General features: G+C 46.6%; 1 protein-coding gene across 2 annotated transcripts in view; it reads right to left on the reverse strand.

Annotated features, from left to right (window-relative positions):
• tmc5 (transmembrane channel like 5) overlaps positions 1 to 23,557 on the reverse strand; it is a 209,215-nt gene that overhangs the window by 166,440 nt on the left and 19,218 nt on the right. For both annotated transcript variants that reach the window (XM_068003205.1, XM_068003206.1), the window contains exon 2: positions 6,297 to 6,472. In XM_068003205.1, coding sequence (XP_067859306.1) covers positions 6,297 to 6,373 — 77 coding nt within the window. In that variant the 5' untranslated portion in view covers positions 6,374 to 6,472. The remainder of the gene's footprint in view (positions 1 to 6,296; positions 6,473 to 23,557) is intronic.

The raw sequence follows: 23,557 nt of genomic DNA on the forward strand, positions 1-23,557 counted from the left end.
GTACAGTGGATACAATGCGACAAAATACAAGACATTAATAAACTTGCAGAATCGGTGTGTAATTGGCAAATGAATTTCAATATAGGCAAGTGTGCGGTGGTGCATTTTGGTTGGAAGAATAAGGAGGCCACGTACTGCTTGGGTAATAAGCATCTAAATGGGGTACAGCAGAAAAGGGATCTAGGGTACAGACACACAAATCACTAAAAGTAGCGATACAGGTTAATAAGGCAAACCTGGGATTTATTTCCAGAGGGATAGAATTGAAAAGCAGGGAAGTTATGTTAAACTTGTATAGAACCTTGGTTAGATTACACTTGAAAGTATTGTGCACAGTTCTAGTCTCCATATTATAAAAAGGATATATTGCACTGGAGAAGGTGCAAAAAAGATTCACAAGGATGATACCAGAACTGAGAGGATATACTTATCAGGAAAGGCTGAACAGGCTGGGGCTCTTTTCTCTAGAAAGGAGAAGGCTGAGGGGTGACCTGATGGAGATCTTTAAGATTATGAAAGGATTTCATAGGGAAGACGTAGAGAAATGTTTCTACATGTGGGGGAGACCAAAACTAGAGGTTATAAGATAGTCACTAATAAATCCAATAGGGAATTCAGGAGAAATTTCTTTACCCAAAGAGTGGTAAGAATGTGAAATGCACGACCACAGAGAGTAGCTGAGGCGACTAGCACAGATGCATTTCAGGGGAAGCTAGATAAGCACATAAGGGAGAAAAGAATAGAAGGGTATGTTGATAGGGCTAGCTGAAGAGGGGTAGGAGGAGGCTCGTGTGCAGCATAAACGCCAGCATAGACCAATTGGGCCTAATGGCCTATTTCTGTGCTGTAGACTCTATGGGCTCAATTTTGAAATGGTGGCGGGTTGGCAGCAGGGCGAGGGGGCGGGGTGAAAGTGCATGTGGCAAACCCAAATAAAAAAAACTTACCGTTTCCGACACGGTCGCAATGCAATTGATGGTGATTAAAATTCTTTCCGGGTTTCGCGCCTGGCAGCTAGCCGGTGGGAGAGTGAGAGAGCAAGACATCATCCGGCACTGGAACAGAAGATCGGTGGGGGGAGAGAGTGGAAGATCGGGGGGGGGTGGGAGAGAGTGGAAGATCGGGGGCGGGGGGAAGAGAGTGGAAGATCGGGGGGGGGGGGGGAAGAGAGTGGAAGATCGGGGGGGGGAGAGAGTGGAAGATCGGGGGGGGAGAGAGTGGAAGATCGGGGAGGGAGATTGGAAGATCGGGGGGGAGAGAGTGGAAGATCGGGGGGGGAAGAGAGTGGAAGATCGGGGGGGGGAGAGAGTGGAAGATCGGGGGGGGGAGAGAGTGGAAGATCGGGGGGGGGAGAGAGTGGAAGATCGGGGGGGGGAGAGAGTGGAAGATCGGGGGGGGGAGAGAGTGGAAGATCGGGGGGGGGAGAGAGTGGAAGATCGGGGGGGGGGGAGAGAGTGGAAGATCGGGTGGGGGGGAGAGTGTGGAAGATCGGGTGGGGGGGAGAGTGTGGAAGATCGGGGGGGGAGAGAGTGGAAGATCGGGGGCGGAGAGAGTGGAAGATCGGGGGGGGGGGGAGAGAGTGGAAGATCGGGTGGGGGGGGAGAGTGTGGAAGATCGGGTGGGGGGGAGAGTGTGGAAGATCGGGGGGGGAGAGAGTGGAAGATCGGGGGGGAGAGAGTGGAAGATCGGGGGGGGGGAAGAGGCGGAGATCGGGGGGGGAAGAGGCGGAGATCGGGGGGGGGAAGAGGCGGAGATCGGGGGGGGGAAGAGGCGGAGATCGGGGGGGAAAGAGGCGGAGATCGGGGGGGGGAAGAGGCGGAGATCGGGGGGGGGAAGAGGCGGAGATCGGGGGGGGGAAGAGGCGGAGATCGGGGGGGGAAGAGGCGGAGATCGGGGGGGGAAGAGGCGGATATCGGGGGGGAAGAGGCGGAGATTGGGGGGGAAGAGGCGGAGATCGGGGGGGGGCAGAGGCGGAGATCGGGGGGGGAAGAGGCGGCGATCGGGGGGGGGAAGAGGCGGAGATCGGGGGGGGGGGAAGAGGCGGAGATCGGGGGGGGGAAGAGGCGGAGATCGGGGGGGGGAAAGAGGCGGAGATCGGGGGGGGGAAGAGGCGGAGATCGGGGGGGGGAAGAGGCGGAGATCGGGGGGGGGGAAGAGGCGGAGATCGGGGGGGGGGAAAGAGGCGGAGATCGGGGGGGGGAAGAGGCGGAGATCGGGGGGGGAAAGAGGCGGAGATCGGGGGGGGAAAGAGGCGGAGATCGGGGGGGGGGAAGAGGCGGAGATCGGGGGGGGGAAGAGGCGGAGATCGGGGGGGGGGAAGAGGCGGAGATCGGGGGGGGAAGAGGCGGAGATCAGGGGGGAAGAGGCGCAGATCGGTGGGGGGAAGTGCGGAGATCGGTGGGGGTAAGAGGCGGAGATCGGTGGGGGTAAGAGGCGGAGATCGTGGGGGGGGGGAAGAGGCAGAGATCGGGGGGAAGGGGGGAGGATGGAGTGATCGGAGGGGGAAATCGGGGGGACATCGGGAGTGGGGGGAATGGGGTTTCACCAGGTACGAATCAGAAGTCGTGGGAAAGCCGCCCAGGTAAGTTAAAAATCGTTCTAACTACCTAATGCGTCACAAGTAAAGTGTCTTAAGTACCTCAATGAGGTACGTTTGGTTCTTTAACTATCATCCTGCCGGCTTTAATTGCCGGTGGGACTTCCGGATTCGGGACGACTGTGTGCACACAGGTGCGTCTGTGGGAAACTCAGAAGTCAGCGGGTTGGAGCCGGCTTCCGAACCCGCTCTGCATTTCCACAATTTTCGCAGCCCCCGCAACCCCCCGCCCCCAACACACCCGCAATTTAGGTTTAAAATTGAGCCCCATGTAACTCCCTAGATTCTAGAACAGTCCCTGTGGATTGGAAGGTAGCAAATGTAACACCGTTATTCAAGAAAGGAGGGAAAGAGAAAACAGGGAACTGTAGGCCAGGTCGCTTGACATCAGTAGTAGGGAAAATGCTGGAATTTATTATTAAGGGCATAGTAACAGGGCACTGCGACAATCATAATATGATTAGGCAGAGTCAACACGGTTTTACGAAAGGGAAATCGTGTTTGACAAACGTCAGAGTTTTTTGAGGGTGTAACTAGCAGGGTATATAAGGGGTAACCAGTGGATGTAGTATATTTGGATTTTCCAATGGCATTCGATAAGGTACCACACAAGAGATTGTTACACGAGATTAGGGCTCATGTGATTGGGGGTGATATATTAGCATGGATTGAGGATTGGTTAACGGACAGAAAACAGAGAGTAGGAATAAACGGGTAATTTTCGGGTTGGCAGGTTGTAACTAGTGGGGTGCCGCAAAGATCAGTGCTTGGGCCTCAGCTGTTTATAATATATATCAATGACTTAGACGAGGGGACCGAGCAAAATGTATCCATGTTTGCTGCCAATACAAAACTAGGTGAGAAAGTAAGAGGATGCAAACAGCCTGCAAAGGGATATAGACAGGTTAAATGAGTGGGCAAGAAGTCGGCAGATGGAGATTAATGTGGGGAAATGTGAAATTATCTACTTTGGTAGGAAGAATAGAAAAGCAGAATATTTTTTAAAAGGTGAGAGGCTAAGAAATGTTGGTAGTCAGACGGATTTGGGTGTCCTTGTACACGAATCACAGAAAGTTAACATGCAGGGACTGCAAGCAATTAGGTAGGCCAAATGGTAGGTTAGCCTTTGTTGCATGGGGGTTGGAGTATAAGACTAAGGAGGTCTTGCTGCAATTATATAGGGCTCTGGTGAGACCACACCTGGAGTACTGTGTACAGTTTTGATCTTCTTACCTAAGGAAGGATATACTTGCCATAGATGGGGTGCAACGAAGGTTCACTAGATTGATTCCTGGGATGAGAGGGTTGTCCTATGAGGAGAGATTGAGTAGAATGGGCCTATATTTTCTGGAGTTTAGAAGAATGAGAGGTGATCTCATTGAAATGTATAAAATTCTTAGGGGATGCTGAGAGGCTGTTTCCCCTGGCAGGAGAGTCTAGAACCAGGGGTCACAGTCTCAAGATTATGGGTCGGCTATTTAGGACCGAGATGAGGAAAAACATCTTCATTCAGAGGGTTGTGAATCTTTAGAATTCTCTACCCCAGGAGGCTGTGGATGCTGAGTCATTGAGTATATTCAAGGCTGAGGTCGATAGATTTTTGGACACTAAGGGAATCAAGGGATATGGGGATAGGGCGGGGAAGTGGAGTTGAGGTGGAAGATCAGCCATGATCTTACTGAATGGCGGAGCAGGCTCGAGGGGCCCTATGGCCTACTCTTGCTCCTATTTCTTATGTTTTTATGTAACAACCCAAAATCTGCCCGCTAATTTATTTTAGTTATGCTCTAATTTACAAAGACTTAAGTGGCCTGCACATATCTTGGCTATGTCAAGCTCAGGTCTGTCAATAATTGGACAAATAATTCAGCAAAGCCAGCGACAGGATAGCAACATGCCTGCAGATCTTGTTGTGATTGCCATCATCCTTTCAGAGGACGAATATGGTTCAGGACAATCATATTGGCAGCCGTCAGTTCAATATTTAATGTCCAAATGAGTATACCACCAAGGCCCTAAACACTCCTTTATATGAGACAGCAATTTACATGTATTTCACCCAATTTCCCTTCCTGGCTCCCATGATAGCTGATATTGTAAATGGCTTCCTCTTCCTCAGGTACTGTCCCCTTCCCTTTCAAAACCGCCACCATCACCCCCACCTCAAAAAAAAACCTCAACCTCCCTTTCCTCTCTAGAATGTGTTGTCACCTCCCGTGCCCATGTTTCCCACAGCTTCCTATATGAATCTCTCCAATCAGGTTTCCACCCCTGCCACAGCACCAAAACGGCCATAACCAAAGTCACAAATGACATCCTTTATGACTGTGACCGTGGTGTGTTATCCCTCCTGGACGTCCTTAACCTCTCTGCAGCCTTTGACATAGTCGATCATGATTAATCAATACTTTGATCTTTTCTGTACAATAACATTTTGAAACCTGCATCAATCAAACTGGTACATTGAACCTTTGCTGGAATTTAAACTGGCAAGTTTGCAAATACTTTACAAACATATAAGAGGGTTTTAATTTCCCACTGGTTTTGATTTTGAACTGCAAAACAATTTCATAATACACCCCATGAAACATGCCACAGCATTATTCTGCTTCTCAGTCCACTATGGAATGTCCAAAATACTTCCGCTTTCTTAATGTATTTATTGACAAGCTGTTACATGAACAGAGACGCTGGGTAAAACACTAACAGCAAAATGACTAAGGATATCAGGTGAACAAAGTACAGGTGAATCATTCACTGTTACAGCCTGTTCTGTACTCATGATATATTTGACATTACAGATCTATTCCTGAAGTTTGAGCCATTTTATTGCTGTAATACTGTTTATTTCAGATACGCTGAAAACAAAAAAAGACTGGTTTGTGCTGGTAGGTATTTCCTGCATCCTGCTGGAAGCCTAAAGGTTAATTGAGTTTCCTTTTTTTGACACAGACACGACTTTTTTATTTCGTTCATGGGATGTGGGCATTGCTGGCGAAGCCAGCATTTATTGCCCATCCCTAATTGCCCTTGAGAAGGTGGTGGTGAGCCGCCTTCTTGAACCGCTGCAGTCCGTGTGGTGAAGGTTCTCCCACAGTGCTGTTAGGAAGGGAGTTCCAGGATTTTGACCCGGTGCGATGAAGGAATGGCGATATATTTCCAAGTTGGGATGGTGTGTGACTTGGAGGGGAACGTGCAGGTGATGTTGTTCCCATGTGCCTGCTGCTCTTGTCCTTCTAGGTGGTAGAGGTCATGGGTTTGGGAGGTGCTGTCAAAGAAGCCTTGGCGAGTTGCTACAGTGCATCCTGTGGATGGTACACACTGCAGCCACAGTGCGCCGGTGATGAAGGGACTGAATGTTTAGGGTGGTGGATGGGGTGCCAATCAAGCGTGCTGCTTTGTCCTGGATGGTGTCGAGCTTCTTGAGTGTTGTTGGAGCTGCACACATCCAGGCAAGTGGAGAGTATTCCATCACACTCCTGACTTGTGCCTTGTAGATGTGAGATGAATTGATCAACCTCGGTTTACAAATATCTGATCAAATTACACCCTGATCATGTTACCAGGATGTTGGTGTCCATTTAACCCCTTGAGGACTGGCTGCTACGACTAAAGAGATGTTTTGTGGTGCTGTACGTATCTATAATTCTATGTGAACAAATGCCTCATATCTCTTATTGCCATTTGTTATAAGTCCTACCTTCTATCCATTTCCAGTGTTTCTGAGTGGTGATATGCATAGTTTGCATAGCTTTCGTTCCCCTCCCGATGGTTCATTGTGCTAAATATATTTCCTTTCCTTGAAGGGTAGAGCTCTCTGCTTTCCTCCTTTTAGGTCAGTGCCAAAAGTTTAGGCTCCTGATGATGCATGAAACCCTAAAAATAAACCAACATAATTTAAGCACTCAAAACAAATGTCAAGTGAAGTACTTTGTAATCAACCGAAACATTTTTTTAATAAAGAGGATTCTCTTGCTTAAGAGAGATTTTAGTTCTTACAATAGCTTGTGCTGAAAACACCATGTTGGCCGTATGTGTAGTTCACGCGGCAGGAGACGTACCTGTCGCAGCAGAAGCTTTTCCACTGTGACAAGTAATACATTTTATAATGTTTGATACAATTGTACATTGCAGTTACAGTGACAATGATTACATGCTGCCTGAATTTGTGTTTAAAGATAGTAATGACACCTCACGATGCGCCACTGTATTTTTAACCAGTAGCATATCTAACTTTCAAACTAATATTTTAAACCTGAAATTATTTACATACAAAACTGCATATAATAATGGAAATGATTTTGGGTCCAAAATTATTATACATTTTGCTTCATTTAACTTGTATTATTTGCATTCATTATATATCTCATGATAGATTTCTAGAACCATTTTGGATATTTAGAAAAATTTTATTTTAGTGATTTTCCCTAATTTTCAGATCCCCTCTTCCCATTTTAGCTTCTCATCCCAATGGATGCCATTAATACTTCTTGAACTAATGGATTTCAATGTAGGCAAGTGTGAGGTCATCCATTTTGGACCTAAAAAGGATAGATCAGAGTACTTTCTAAATGGTGAAAAGCTCGAAACAGTGGAGGTCCAAAGAGACTTAGGGGTCGATGCACATAGATCATTAAAATGTCATGGACAGGTACAGAAAATAATCAAAAAGGCTAATGGAATGCTGGCCTTTATATCCAGAGGACTAGAATACAAGGGGTGGAAGTCATGCTACACCTACACAAAGCTCTGGTTAGACCACACCTGGACTACTGTGTTCAGTTCTGGGCACTGCATCTTAGGAAGGATATTTTGGCCTTGGAGGGAGTGCAGCGTAGATTTACTGGAATGATTCTTGGACTCCAAGGGTTAAATTACGAGGAGAGGTTACACAAACTAGGGTTGTATTCCTTGGAATTTAGAAGATTAAGGGGTGATTTGATTGGAGTTTTCAAGATATTAAGGGGAACTGATAGGGTAGATAGAGAGAAACTATTTCTGCTGGTTGGGGAGTCTAGGACTAGGAGACATAGCCTAAATTTTAGAGCCAGGACTTTCAGGAGTGAAGTTAGGAAACACTTCTACACGTAAAGGGTGGTGGAAGTTTGGAACTCTCTTCTGCAAATGGCAGTTGATGCTAGCTCAATTGTTAATTTTAAATCTGAGATTGATAGATTTTTGTTAAGCAAAGGTATTAAGGGATATGGGGCTAAGGTGGGTATATGGAGTTAGGCCACAGACGACCCATGATCTCATTGAATGGCGATACAGGCTCAGGGGGCTAAATGGCCTACTCCTGTTCCTTTGTTCTTAATGATTCATATTCCTTGACTGAATCATGATGGGACAAGCTGAAGCTGAAAATGTTCAGAAGGTTCTCCCCAATTACAACCTAGTGTTAAATTTTAATCCTGCTTAGACTGATGAAAATACGTGTTTTCACACTTAAATTAAACCTTTAAGGGAACAGTCAGAAATTTCTATTATGCTGTTCGTAGGTTTTAAAAACAATAGCTCTGAAATTGTGGCCCAGATCAAGGGTGGAGAGTGGATAGATTGGCTGTCTGTGGCTGGAATTTGCAGTGAAACTGGTTCTGCCAGGATTCTGCTCTGCTTATTTGTTTTCAGCCATTTTCTGGCAGCGGGTTTTGGGCAGATTTTCCTTCTGCCTCCTCTACATTGAGGGACCATGGCCGTGATTTTAGCCCAGAGCCATAAAGACATGATTTCTTTTTGCTGGTTTCCAGACCGACAGGCCAGCCTGGATGGCAGGCAGGTTCTTAGTTGAATGGGAGAAGAGGAAGGAAGAGGACGTGAATAGGTAAGTGGCAGATGGCATGGGGGGGGTGCCAGTCGGACTTCGTGCGGGGGGGAGGCAGTCGGACTTCGTGCGGGGGGGGGGCAGTCGGACTTCATGCGGGGGGGGGCAGTCGGACATCGTGTGGAGAGGGGGGACAGTCGGACTTCGTGCGGGGGGGAGGCAGTCGGACTTCGTGCGGGGGGGAGGCAGTCGGACTTCGTGCGGAGGGGGTCAGTCGGACTTCGTGCGGATGGTGTCAGTCGGACTTCGTGCGGGGGGGGGGCAGTCGGACTACGTGCAGGGGGGGGGGGCAGTCGGACGTCGTGCGGGGGGGGGGCAGTCGGACGTCGTGCGGGGGGGGGCAGTCGGACGTCGTGCGGGGGGGGGGCAGTCGGACGTCGTGCGGGGGGGGGGCAGTCGGACGTCGTGCGGGGGGGGGGGCAGTCGGACGTCGTGCGGGGGGGGGGGGGGCAGTCGGACTTCGTGCGGGGGGGAGGCAGTCGGACGTCGTGCGGGGGGGGGGGGGGCAGTCGGACTTCATGCGGGGGGGGGGGGGCAGTCGGACTTCGTGCGGGGGGGGGCAGTCGGACTTCATGCGGGGGGGGGCAGTCGGACTTCGTGCGGGGGGGGGCAGTCGGACTTCGTGCGGGGGGGGCAGTCGGACTTCGTGCGGGGGGGGGGGGCAGTCGGACTTTGTGCGGCGGGGGGGCTGTCGGACTTCGTGCGGGGGGGGCAGTCGGATTTCGTGCGGGGGGGGCAGTCGGACTTCGTGCGGGGGGGGCAGTCGGACTTCGTGCGGGGGGGGCAGTCGGACTTCGTGCGGAGGGGGGGGGCAGTCGGACTTTGTGCGGCGGGGGGGCTGTCGGACTTCGTGCGGGGGGGGCAGTCGGATTTCGTGCGGGGGGGGGCAGTCGGACATCGTGCGGGGGGGGGGCAGTCGGAGATTGTGGGGGGGGGGGGGCAGTCGGAGATCGTTGGGGCCGGAGTGGGGGTTGCTGCTGGTAGGCTTTTTGGGCCTGGGGGAAGCACGCTTGCTCCTCCAGGCCCACAAGCAGTGCGATAAAGGCATTTACCTGCAGGTTCAGGCCTTCTTGCCTCTTCTTACGTGGCATGAAGTAGAAGGCCCTGGAATTCCGTCTCCCAGGGGCTGATATCAAAAAAGCTTTGAAAACAGAGGCCCGCAGCCTCCTTAAAAGCTTTTAATGCCCGACCCGCGTCCTGAGAGCGTGTTGGTTGCCCAGCCCTCGTCCCACCCCTGTGAAAAATGGAAATGGGAAGGTTGTGGGTGGGATTTTGATTTTTGCAATTGTTACTGCCCCCCCCCCCCCCACTCCCAATCCACCCGTTTTTCCAGGCTAAAATCATGCCCCATGTCTGACAGCAGGTGTGAAGCCTACTGAGGCCTGTAAATAGGTCCCAACCCTTTACCAGGGAAAGGTAATCAATCTCTGAAAGACTGATTACCTTCCCCAAGAGGTCCATTGGGTGCGGAAGACAAGAAGAGGCCACTTTTCTTCGAGGCCTTGCCGGGCCTCCTTCCCAGTGGTGGTCCAGAGTATGCGTCATTGATTCACTCTTGTAGGGGCAGGCAGTCTACCCTGGCCATGCAGATGACCCTGTTCCCCAGGATTTTGCTCAGAATTTGGGGCTAGGGCAAGTGGGGGTTCTGTTCACATTTGTGCACCCCTGGGTATTTTGGGCCCACTTTGTTTGAGTCTGTGACAAAAGCAGATCCTGTGTTTTTATGGTAAATACTGAAGGTGTTCACCAACATGTTAGTGCATGAACTGCATAGCTGCGTAAATGCTAACAACACTGCAACCGAGGAAATTAAGTAACACAGATGACTCATTAACTATTAGTGGGAAATGTTACATTGGTGCAGTAGGAGCTTTTACTCTGCATCTAACTATACTATAACAGACCTAATACTGCCACTGGGTGGGTGAGATGGAAAAGTATTCATTTCCAAGTACTAACATCCCTCACCATCATAACGACAAAAGTCACCAAATTACTTTGAAGTAAAATGTGATAAATACAAAGGTGTTCTAATGATTTTGTTTTAACAATACTGTAAAATACATTATGTTCAAAATTCCACCAATTACTTTGTTTAAAAATAGCGTCATCTGGGGGAGGGGGTGAGGAATAGGAGATGGGAGCCAGATTCTGCAAGTCTCCATCTCTTTTTAAAGCCACCAAAAATGTTAATGGGCGGGGCCGTGGGTACTTCCTGCGTCTGCCTGTCCTGACATCAGGACTGGCTTGTTGATGTCACTAGCCAGAAATCCTGCCAGCTCCCCCTACTTTACCTGTGATGCAAAGTACAACTGCATAATACAGCCAGACGGTGCTTGCCAGCATTATATACCGGTGAAAGTGGTACCTAAGTTGCTGGCTTCCTAATGGCAACAGAAGAAGGGTTGCCTGTAAAAGAACAATTTCCCCTTCAGTCAGTTCAATTACACAGGACTCTGTGCTCTCCGGGCTGTTCCCGGGGACGCACACCGAAACAGACATCAACTGCTGCTGGAAGACCATCAACTCGATGAAAGACGCCCTTTGGTCTGCCCGAAACTTGCTGGTCTTCCAGTGCAAGGAGCTGTCCTCAACCGAGTGTTGCAGACTGATACATTCCAAGGTCCAGGACTACATGCTCAGGGACGCACTGAGGCTGGGTGCGGTCGCCGCAAAGGCTCTGTGGGGAAAGGCAACCACTTAGAGACTTCCTGCCATTGTATACCGAGGGGCTGCGATCAGGGAAAAACCCCTCGGGCAGAATGTAAAATTCAAATTAATGTAATGTACCTGTAATGAATCTGTAATGTACCTGTAAGGAATCTGTAATCAATAATCTGTATTGAGTGTGATGCAATAAGGCATCCTAGACTGTCATGAACTGTAATTATGTACAATTGTTCATTGAACTGTACTTGATGTAACCTGCAAATTGTATAATCTGTTTTGTGTACGTTTGGAATGTGATATGAGAACTGTATTGTATGTATTGCTGCAAATTTTATGAATAAAGTATATTTTTTGAAAAAAAGTCAGTTCAATTAGAATGGTCACCAGCCCCTTCTGTTGAGCTGCGAGTTGCTGCTGTGAAATTCCAGGTGCCCTGCAGGGTACATAGCCAAGGAGTATGGTAAAAGGCACAGGCATTTGCCCTCTTTATGCCAACAACCTCTTCCCCAGGATTTGGGGCTGGGTCAACACCAGGGCAGACAAGCAAACAGAAGTCCCACCCCTCTGCACTTCCGTTGGCACAAACCGCCACGAATTCAGGGCTATTACGGGCAATTTTAACCCTACCCACTCATTGGAATCGGGTGGGTAGGCAGTTAAAATCGCCTGCGGGACTCACCCGCCAATGTCCCACACCAATCCTGCTGGTTCAGATTGCAGCATGCTCTTCCGAGCAAGCGAGGGGGACACCAACGGGGTCCTTCTTTAAATATATATAGATCGGGCTCGTTGGGTCTGACAGCTATTTTAACTAGAGGCCTGTGCAGGGAGGCCATTGTAACTTTCCCGCCAGGCCAACCTAGCAGGAAAAGAAGTCGAGAAGAGTCAAATCTTTTTACAATTTCCACTGATTGGTGAGTCGTTAACCAGTGTCTTCAGCAGTGGAAGGGACATAAGTGGAAAATATATTTAAAAATTAAGACCATTAAGGAACAAAGGGAGAGGTAAGAGAATCTTTACGGAGCTTTTAAAAGGACCCTGAATAAATATTTGAACAACAATTTAAAAGGGTGTGGAGAAAAGGGAGGGAAATGGCACTAAGTGGTCAACTCTTTTGGACAGGTGACACAGGCACCATTGGCCAAATGGCCTCCTTTTGTGCTGTATAGCCTCGATTTTAACTCAAGTGGTAATCGAGTGGTCAGGGACCAAGGTGGGCAGCAAACCACCCTGACATTGGCTGCATAAGGCCTAGGAAATTTTAACAGCTGCATGGCCACGGACAGTTTCCTGCCCAAAACAAGCAGGAAGTGGCAGCTGGGCGGTGGGAAGGATCGCACTGTCGAGCGGTGGGAGGCTGTCCCGGGCGACTGAGGGAATGCTCGGCACTCAGGTAAGTCGAACGGGGTGGGGGTGGGGGGGAAGCCCGGGGCAGGGGAAGCCTAAACTTTCCTTGTGGGGTCCAGGGGAACAAAAAAAGAAGTAAAGGACTTATCTTTTTGGGCCCCTTGTGGCCCCGACTCCTCTTCCCGCTAGCTGGAACTGGCTGGAAAGCCACAACCGCTTGCTTCCCCACTCAGGCCCACAGCTAAAATAGCTGACGGAACCCAATGACATCATCGGAGCCTGATCTGCATATTTAAAGAAGCACCTTCCTGCACTTTTCTGGTGGGTGTCCCTCTCGCCTGTTCAGAAGAACAGGTTAAAATCCGAGCCTGCAGGATCGATGTGGGACGTCCATGGGTGATTTTAACTGTCTGCCCGCTCGGTTTCTGCCAAGCGGGCAGGGTTCAGGGTTACAATCGCCCCTTATAATTCTATGATTTAATTTGTTCCACCACAATACTAAAACAGAATTACAGCAAGGCTAATGATTTTGGTCAACTGTCTTTTAATCAGAATGTCAGTATGAACTTCTGGCACATATCACGAAGCTGGGCAGAGTGTAAAATTGGCTGTACTTAGAAACAATTCGATTCGATTCAATGTGCACGGCGAAGTATGACCTGGGCAGCAGTGCAAGAAACATTGAGCGAAGTACAGGCAAACTAAGGCTCCTGATGCCCTTTGATCTGAATGTAGCTCAGGTTTTCTGCTTTCATATGTACAGCTAATCATTTGCAGCCCATGAACTGCATGTAAATCACATCACCAGATAGTCACTTTTCATGTATCTTACAAATATTAGAATCATAGCTGGATGTATTAGCTAGAACAAGAATGCACTTCTCATAATCTCAGTGGTATTCAAACACACTGGGGAGATTTTATCACTTAAAATATAGGACTTTTGAGAGTTTTCTTTAAGTTACATCAAGAACCACAATGTAATTTGAACTGGTCCAATATTTTAGTCACAATGATCAGGCAGCATTTGTTTCCTTTCATCATCTACTGTGCAAAATGGAGGAAGGAGGCTGAACACTGAATCATTTCACACATTACAGTGCTTAAATTAAAAAATACTTCTGTAGTGCATTCCACAAAAGCACTCATACAAATACTGATTTTTTTACTTGCCAATTTTCTCTTCTTTCCACCTCCCCCTCATTGCTGGGCTATCATTCCATGGACACTGGGCCTTATCCAAACGGTCAATATTAATGTGTGAGCCTTCGGAGATAAGTGACTTGCAGGCCACAGTACTCATCACAGCCAAGCCCAACCCTGACCACACCTACTCTCTACACACAAGCATGTCCAGTGAAGGTCAGTGGATAGCCATCGAGAGCAGCAACCCTGGCCAATTTTGCTATTCTCCAACTTAAAGGCACTAAAGCCAATTGTTGTGCCCCGTGTGCGGCCCCAGTTACCTTAACACAGGCCTTCTGGTCTGCTCAGCTCTGCTACTTACCAGGCAGGTTTCCATGATGCTTAGTGAACTTTGCTGGATTTATTTTTAAATAGAACAATCTGTACACAATGATTCTGTCATTCCCTTTATTAAACAATATGGATAATGAAAACTATACTCACTTAAGATGAAAGGAATACCAAAGGTATACCACTAAAGAATACTTCAAAGCTCCAAACCTTTAATATAAGCTATTCAAGTTTGAGTCGGGGGTAGTAGAATGGGTAGAAAATTGTATTTAGAAACAATCTTAAGCCTATGTTATATAAGGTTGAGGTAGGCTACAGCCCTTCATGCATAAACAATAATGTTTCATAGCTGGCATGTACTATATCTTAGTGTTTTCAAGGTAATTGCACATTACCTTATTTGAAATAAGATTCATGCAGTTGTTCATTACAAAATTGTAATAATGTTGAAAATACATTCTTTTACCTGCAGTCATGTAGCATTCTGCCCAAAATGAAATTTTGTGGAAAATGAGGCTTACCCGAGCTACATGAGGAAATTGCATCTAAACAAGGAACAAGGCAAGACCTGCTTTGCATTTATTCTGCCCTTTTGACTCGATTTCCACATTGGCAACCCTCCATTCCTCTGGGTACAACATTCACATCCAAGTATGTTTGAAAGATTGTGCTCACAGCCTCTGCTATTTCCTCTCTGACTTCCCTCAATATCCTGGGATGCATGTCATCAGAGCCTGGTGCCTTTTCCACTTTTAGTTCTACCAACTTTTACAGTGCTATTTTCTTGTCCATAATTTTCTTATCTAATTGCTGCAGATTAGAGATTGAGATCGACAGATTTTTGGACACTAAGGGAATCAAGGGATATGGGGGTAGGGCAGGAAAGTGGAGTTGAGGTAGAAGATCAGCCATGATCTTACTGAATGGCGGAGCAGGCTCGAGGGGCCGAATGGCCTTCTCCTCCTCCTTTTTCTTATGTTAGATCCTACTCTTGTATCCTTTCATTCTCATTATCACACTCTTTTATAGAAACTCAGGCTAAGTACTCATTTAGTATCTTCATCATTCCTTTAGCGTCCATGAGCATATTAGCATAATTTGAATAAATTCAATTTTAAACGATATTCCTCAAGGGTTCTCCTGATCGGCTGCTGCAACTCTGGTGGAAGATCAGCGGAAACCCCATTTAGGCACCTGTCTGGGGTCTCCGCCAATATTCCGGCGGCCGGTTGGGAGAATCCCCCAGGAAATTCCAAGTGATGATGCTGAGGTAAGCGATAGTGGGTGTAACATTAACTTGACGGTGTCACAGGGCCACAGAAATTACAGCACAAAAGGAGCTCCTTCAGCCCAACACACCTCTGCTACTGCTCGACTTAAACTGGAGCCATTGATTCTATACCTGCATTCTTCTGTATTCTTCCTTATAGATTCATAGGAATGAAAAGTATCTTTTAACACAATTTTATTGGCATCAATTTAGAAAACTTTAAACTTTCAAAAAATTCATTGTGCTTATTGTACTTGCATTTATAATAGTGCCGTCACATTGAAACATCTCAAAGCACTTCACACAATGGGGGCAATTTTAACCTTACCGCCCAGCGGGAAACTGACTGGCTCAGATCAGCCACCCGTTTTACACGCCGCCATTGCCTTCAATGGAAAGTAAAATCATGGTGTACAATGGGCAGCTACAAATTTAAAATTCTCATCTTGGTTTTCAAATCTTTCCATAGCCTCGCCCCTCCCTATCTCTGCAACTTCCTCCTGCCCTACAACCCTCTGAGATCTCTGTGCTCCTCCAATTCTGGTCTCTTGCGCATCCCCGATTTTCATCGCTCCAACCATTGGCGGCCGTGGCTTCAGCTGCGTAGGCCTTAAGCTCTGGAATTTTCTCCCTAAATCTCTTCGCCACTCTTCATTTAAGATGCTGCTTAAAACCTACCTCTTTGACCAAGCTTTTGGTCACCTCTCCTAATAGCGCCTTATGTGGCTTGGTGTCAAATTTTGTCCGATAATGCCTTGAGATGTTTTATTATGTTAAAAGTGCTGTATAAATGCAAGTTGTTGTTGATCTGATCCCATCAGTTTCCTGCCAGGCAGGTTAGATTAAAATTACCCCTCAACGAATTACTTTGACGTAGACTGGTTCTTATTGTGCAGACAAACAATTAAGGCACATATAAATCAAGGAAGGGTCACAAAGTCGCAGATATGATCTTACATGTTTGTACCAACTTGCAATTGCAATCAGTGATACACATTTTCCTTGACAAAGAGAAATGGCCGGCTCTATGGCTGGCTCTTAGGTGGCTCCTTAATCATCAATTTCCATAAGAGCAATAAAATAATGAGGCAGACAAAACGATAAGGGCAATTGTGAAAGAATATTTGAATCGATTGGTAGGCACTTTGAACTTTGCTCCATAAAATGCGTGTAATATCAAGCAGTGCATTCCAACACTAATGTAATCCTCACTGCCAAGGTACAGCACAAGTTTGATCTCTATTTCCACTGCACTGGGGAAAACTTCCCCTCGTTCCTTCCCCATCCCCTCTCTTTGCACCCCCCCCCCCACTTCCCATACAGCAAGGACATTAGAGTAGTTGAGTCCAGAGGTTAACAAAGGCATGGATAAAGGTTTCAGCAACAAAGGGGTTGAGGTAAGGGCAGAAGTGGGCAATGTTGTGCAGTTATTTATACGCAGTCTCAATAACAAGTAGGATGTGTGAATTGAAGCTCAGCTCTAGGTCAAGCAGGACTCTATGGTTTTGCACAGTCTGGTTCAACCATAGTAAGTGCCCATGGAGGGGAATGGGGTCAGTGGTAATGGAATGGAGTTTATGTTGGGGATCATAAACATTGGCTTTGGAGGAAGTTATGACTTAATATTTGATGTCAGACAGGCAATGTGAGGTGCCAGCATGGAGGTTGTAAGGTGTTGAGAGAAGTGATAGAGTGGTGGAGCTGGGTGTCATCAGCATACATATGGAAGTTGCAAATAGTGTCACCAAGGGGAAGCATGTAGCTGAAGAAGAGGAGTGGGCCAATGATAGATCAGTTGGAGACTGTGGCGGTGACAGTGCAGGGATGGGAAGAGGAGCCATTGATGGAGATACGCTTGCTGCTTTTAGATAGTTAGGAGTGGATCTATAGAATAGAATCATAGAATTTTACAGCACAGCAGGATGCCATTGGGCCTACTGCACGTCTGTTCACTGTCTGAAACAGCTATCCACTTAGTTCCATTCCCCTGCCTATATGCTCTTTAAATGTTTCTTAAAATTTTCACATCATATGAATCCTGGGGGTATATCAGCACCGCTGCTTTTTTTTAAAAAAACATTCTTATAATTTCCCATTCTCACATTTGCTTCATTTTGTCCTTTTCTGTCATTTCTTCATTCCCTTTCTATATACATTTTCACTTGTATCCCTCAGGTTTCTTTGTAGCCTACTTTCATCTTGTTCATTGGTATCGATATACTTTTTGATATTTGGTTTCTATTGCCTTTTCCCCCCTCTTCAATGTTTTTATTTCCTTATCCTTTTCAAGCTCGTAAAATCACAGCCATATTCAAAACAACACAGATCCATTTTGTTGGTTCTTGAATAGCTATTTATGCAAAATATTATTCCAAGCAAGCTCAGAGCAAACATTGGCTAGCAACTGTAATATACACAAAGTATCATTCTTTAGAGTGGCTTTGCATCTGCTTGTGTCTAACAAGGGTATTGTTTGAAGTGAATGTTTAGCTTGGCACAGAAGCAAACAAACTATGACTAACATTGAAACTATGCTTTAATAGTATGTTCTGGTGCCAGTATTTCTCCAACTAAATTTATGTCACTCTTCTTCCCACCTCTCTTTAAAGTATCTCTGCACTACCACCACCACCACCCCCCTGCCCCACCCCCATAATTTGGGGTATTGAGATGACAACAGGATGTGCTTTGGGATAAAGAATGCTTTCAGCATCACTTGTGGAGGGTTTGATGTCCCCAAGAGGACTTGCAAGCATATATTAAGCACTTGTATGACGATACAGCACCAACCTACGGCAGGAGCACAGTATTTCCACCACCACTGGCACTTTCTAATATAAAGCAGTTAAACTCAACGCCTCAAGGTCCCAACTTTCCATGAGTTTTGGGAGTGGAGGTTGTTTTCATTTCAGGTTAAATTTTCTTGTGGAGAACCTTATCCTTAATTTCACGAAGCAGAATCAATGACATTATCATTGTCCACCATCTTTGGTATATTCTCAAAGAATCTGCTGTTCTTTTCTTAGCCTTTCACAAATCCACGTTGGGTTAGATTTACTGCTATGCCCTTGAATTGCTTCCTTTATAATAGGCTAAAATATTTTTCCCTCAAAAAGCAGAACAAATCCGACCCGCCCAGTTACCGTCCTATCAGCCTACGCCCAATCAGCAAACTGATGGAAGGAGTCGCCAACAGTGCTATGCAGTGGCATTTACTCATCAATAACCTGCTCACCAATGCTCAGTTTGAGTTCCGCCAGGACCACTTGGTTCTAGATCTCATTACAGCCTTTGTCCAAACATGAACACAAAACCCGATTTCTTAGTGAGGTGAGATTGACTGCCCTTGACATCAAGGCAGCATTCGACCGATTGTGGCACCAAGGAATCCTGTTAAAACAGAGGTCAATGGGGATCAGGGTGGAAACACTCCAGTGACTGCTTTCAACCTGGCACAAAGGAAGATGGTTGTGGGGCCAATCATCTCAACCATAGGACATGGCTGCAGGAGTTCCTCAATGCAGCATCCTAGACCCAACTACCTTCAGCTGCTTCATCAATGATCTTCCCTCCATCATAACATCAGAAGTAGGGATGTTCGCTGATGATTGCACAGTGCTCAGCTCCATTTGTAATTCAAGCTGTCTATGCCCACATGCAGCAAGATCTGGATCATATTCAAGCTTGGACTGATAAGTGGCAAGTAACAATTGTGCCACACAAATGCCAGGCAAGGACCATCTCCAACAAGAGAGAGCCAAACCACCTCCCCATGACATTTAGTGGCATTACCATCATTAAGTCCCCCACCATCAACAACCTGGGGTCACCACTGACCAGAAACTCAACTGGACCAGCCACATAACTGCTAGAGCAGGTCAGAGACTGAGTTATCTGCAGCAAGTAGCTCACCTTGATTCTCCAAAGCCTCTCTACCACCTACAAGGCACAAGTCGGGAACGTGATGAAATAGTCTCCGCTTGCCTGGATGGGTGCAGCTGCAACAACACTGAAGAAGCTCGACACCATCCAGGACAAAGCAATCTGCTTGATCAGCACCTCAACCACTAGCCTCAACATCCACCCCCTCCACCACCAGCACACCATGGCTGCAGTGTGTACTATCTACATGATGCACTGCAACAACTCACCAAGGCTGCTACCGCAGCACTTCCCAATCCCGCAACCTCTACCACCTAGAAGTACAAGGACAGCAGGTGCATGGAAAAATCATCACCTCCAAGTTCCCCTCCAAGTCACACACCACCCTGACTTTGACATATACGGTCATTCCTTTATCGTTGCTGGGTAAAAATCCTGGAACTCCCTACCTAACAGCATTGGGAGAGCATCTTCACCACATGGACTGAAACAGTTCAAAAAGGCCCACCACCACCTTCTCAGGGCAACTAGAGATGGGCAATAAAGGCTGGCCATGCCGACAATGCGCGTGTACAGAGAATGAAGTTTTAAAAACTATCAATGTTAATTTAAGAGATCTATGGCCTAGAAATTCAATCGCGCCTGAAAACGGGTATGCAGAGGGGCGGGTTATGAGCTGCATGTGCCTGTCTACATGGTCACAGGGACCAAGAGAAATTGCTGCTGCCAACTCATTATCATGAGTCAGGCATGCAGCCAGCACTACCTGCGCTATTGATTGGCTGCAAATTTGTTTAGGGGTGGGGGAAAAGGAAATTGGGCTTGACTGACGCCACTTAAGGGGGAGGTGCACTGTGGCTGAAGACACCAGGGAAACGTTGTGCAAGGCTGTCACTAACACAATCCCTTCTTTCTTGCAGGAGAAATTGTGCATATGCGGCAGGAGGTGACAACTAGAGGATGCAGGAAGAGGACATGCTGGCCATCATGAGCAGGGGGAAGAGCCATGGCCGTATTGAGTGGCAACGCTGGATTGCTTCTTCACCCCTTATCTTCTTTTTACCTTCTTGTTCTATCCCACCCAACACACTCTGCACGACAAACTGCATCTGCTTTTACCAACCACTTCTCTCTCTGCTCTCCCTTCACATTAAAAGGATGTTGAAAATGTTAACACCTCTGTATCACACCAGGAAGTGGAGGCCAACCTAGTCCTCATCCTGAAATGGCACAGGAGTGTTGACATTTTCCTGAAGATGCAGCGTCACTCGATTGGACCCTAGCAAGCACCGGTTCAGAAACTGGCACCACGTGTACTTTAAACGGTAGGTTAGAGGAGGGGCTTTCACGTGGTGAATCACCGGCCACAAGTGTGCAGGAGCTATGGCAGGGGGATAGGACGCCACAGGTGCCAACTTGTCGGAGGACGAGATCACATACTAGCTCTGCTGAAGGGAACTCAGATGCAAATATCAAGGGCCTAGACTACCGATGAAGACTGATGGGACATACACCAGCAAATGCGAGGTGCACTGGACAGCCTGCCAGCAAGCTTGCGGGCAATGGCTGAGAGCATGGAGAAGTCCAGCTCCAACTTGTGTTGGGGCTTCGCGCAGAACAAGAAAACCATTCCGTCCAACATGGAGCAAGTGGTCAGCTCCATGAACATGACAGTGGCGCCCACCATGATAGAGTCTTTGCTGACAGCTCTGCTAGTTTCCATAGCAGCTCACGCTGGTTACCATCTTGGCTGTGGGGGGCCAGTGTTGACAGGGGTTTCCAGAGCATCACATCACTCCTGCTCCCTGTTCTCGTGCAGGGCAGCAGGAGCGCTGAGCAACGGCGCTAGGAAAGTGGCCTTGGCTCCTTATGAGAAGCATCTACAGGCCTTGTTAGTACCACACAGCCAGCAGGCCCAGAACTGCTCAAGGTCGCCCACCACGAGCATCTGAAGTATCCACAATGGAAGCTCAGTAGTCTTCCACCTCCCAAGCTGGGGAAACACTTCGTAGGAGTATTAGGATAGGGAAACGAGCACACTAGACAGGCACTAAGAGATTACACAAGGTTGATTCTTAATTATTCCTGTTAAATATTACACACAGATGGAATTGAATTGTTTGATTGTTTTTTTTCTAGACTTGGTGTTGATGTTAATATTTGTAGTGAAGTGATGGCAAGACCCATAAGGCTGGACTGGACCAGGAACGGTATCAAGCAGATAGTCAGCGTGCTCAAGCAATGCTTCCGCTGCCTGGACCGTTTAGGAGGAGCTTTGCAAGAGGTCGATAAAGAGGAGGAAGAGCAAAAGCAGCAGTGACCTTAGCTGCCAGAGCTCTTACAGCGCAGCTCATCTAAGAGCGCCTCACGAGAACCATCCTTCCCATCCCCAATACACCAACAGCCCCGCAATCCTCATCATCACCATTTTTATTACCACCATGCAATTGCCTTCCTTCAGTCCAGCCTTGTGGGTCTTGTCATCACTTCATTACAAACATTAACACCAACACCAAATCCTCCTCCCTCTTCTCACAACTGCTCCGACTCTCTCCTGTCTTCTTTGCAGCTCTACTTCCTCCTCCAGCCCCAAAGGCAGACCTACCAGATCACCCATGGCTGCAATAAAACTGCACAAGGTAGACAAAAGCAGTCCAGCATCAGCAAAAACTTGTTAGCAAAAGTCATAAATCAGTTGTAGAAGGCATAAAATAGGCAAAAACACATCCAACAGTTAACCAGCAGCCTAAAAGGATAAACCAGTAACTAACCTGTATGGAGAGAATGAGCTGTTTAAATAGCGCTGCTGCATGGTCCCTGCTGCCTGTTAGTACCATGAGTTGCTGAGGTAGTTAATTACATGGTGAGTCAGGCACTGGGGAATGCCAATTTCACCAAAGGGTCCTACAGCTAGCATAGGACCCTTATTTAAATACTATAATGAGTGTTTTTAATACATTGGCTTGCGCCTTGGACGCCCAGGGAGGATCCCATATTGGAACCTTAGGCGTCCGTTTTGCACCTGTAAAATGGGTGTAGCATGATCAAATTCCTAGGCCTATAATATATCAGGTTTTGCTTTGTTCTTCTTTTAAAACTGAAATATGCTGTCTATTTTCCAGCTACCGGATACCATTCCTGGACCCAAAAAGGTGTTCAAAACATATGCCTTGGGCTGACTCTGATTTCTTTAACAACAATCAAAAGTATTCCATCTAGTTCTAGTGCCTTATGAATATTCAAATTCATTAGTTTTCAATAAGCACAATTTCATCCCTAAACCTGGATGCATCCTCCACCTCTCCAACTCCTAGAATGGAAATGTTAAGCATGTTTTCTGTAATCAAGACGGTTGTGAAACAAAGATAACTTGAAGGTCTGCAACACTGTTTGTCCACTGTTCAACCTCTCTCATTCTCACAAATTGTGCTTCTTTGACCCATCATTTGTTACGAACAGTCCTGAGCAAACTATTCTTAATTTCCCTCATAACCAATCAAATTCATTTTTCTAATATTCTGTCTTCATCCCACATGATCTTTCACCATCTTTTTCCTTACTTTTATTTTTTTCCAATTTCTCTTTCTATGTTTCCTTAATTTTGTTCACAATATTTTTGTTATTCCTTCATGTTATTTTAGCCTCTTTATTTAACTGTTTTGGTCTAGTCTTTGATGCAATGGCTCCTTGGGATGAAACTGCTAAAAGTCTTGCAGCTGCACGATTATTTTGTTACCACCTTTGTACAATCAGAAATGATCGTGCAAGAATCAGGATCACATTAAAGTAGTAATATGCTGCAACTCAAATAAAATCAGCACTAAAACATTAATGGTGCCATTCCTGCACCTGCCATGCACAGATCAGCACTGACAGTAGACACAGCATTGCGTTAAATGCAATGTTCAATGCTGATTCCACAAACTTCATCTTTTACTTTCAACTGTGAGTAAGTTATATGATATAATGTGGTATGTAGTACCAAAGTGTGATCTGAGAAGGTCATTTAAATATATCACCTTGATCAAACTTTATCCAAAAGGCATTTTATGAATAGTGATCACAATCAAGCATTCATGATACCACTGAAACACAAATTTTGTTTTATGATTATGTATGATCTATTATGGCGCGAGCAATCAATATTTAACATGAAGGCTATTGAACTGCACACTATGCAAGCATACCTACAGTTCCTGGATTCATTAATATCTTACTATTAAGTACTAATACAAGCTTTCAACAATTATTTAAATATTGTAAAGTGATATCACAAATGGTATATTCGCACAATATCATCTGTAGTTATTCTGAACACCCTTCTTTAGATACTTTAAGAACCTATTCAGATTCTTTGATATGAAAAATACCTTTTGAAAGGTTAGAACAGTAGTCACATCATCAGTCTGGTCTGTCTTGACGGCTCACTAGCTGCTTAGCAACAAACAGCTCAAATTACACTTCAGGCACCAATGATCTTTGTTAAGTTCTTCAA

Source organism: Heptranchias perlo, chromosome 22, assembly GCF_035084215.1.
Source record: "Heptranchias perlo isolate sHepPer1 chromosome 22, sHepPer1.hap1, whole genome shotgun sequence".
In the NCBI taxonomy this organism is placed as follows: Eukaryota; Metazoa; Chordata; class Chondrichthyes; order Hexanchiformes; family Hexanchidae; genus Heptranchias; species Heptranchias perlo.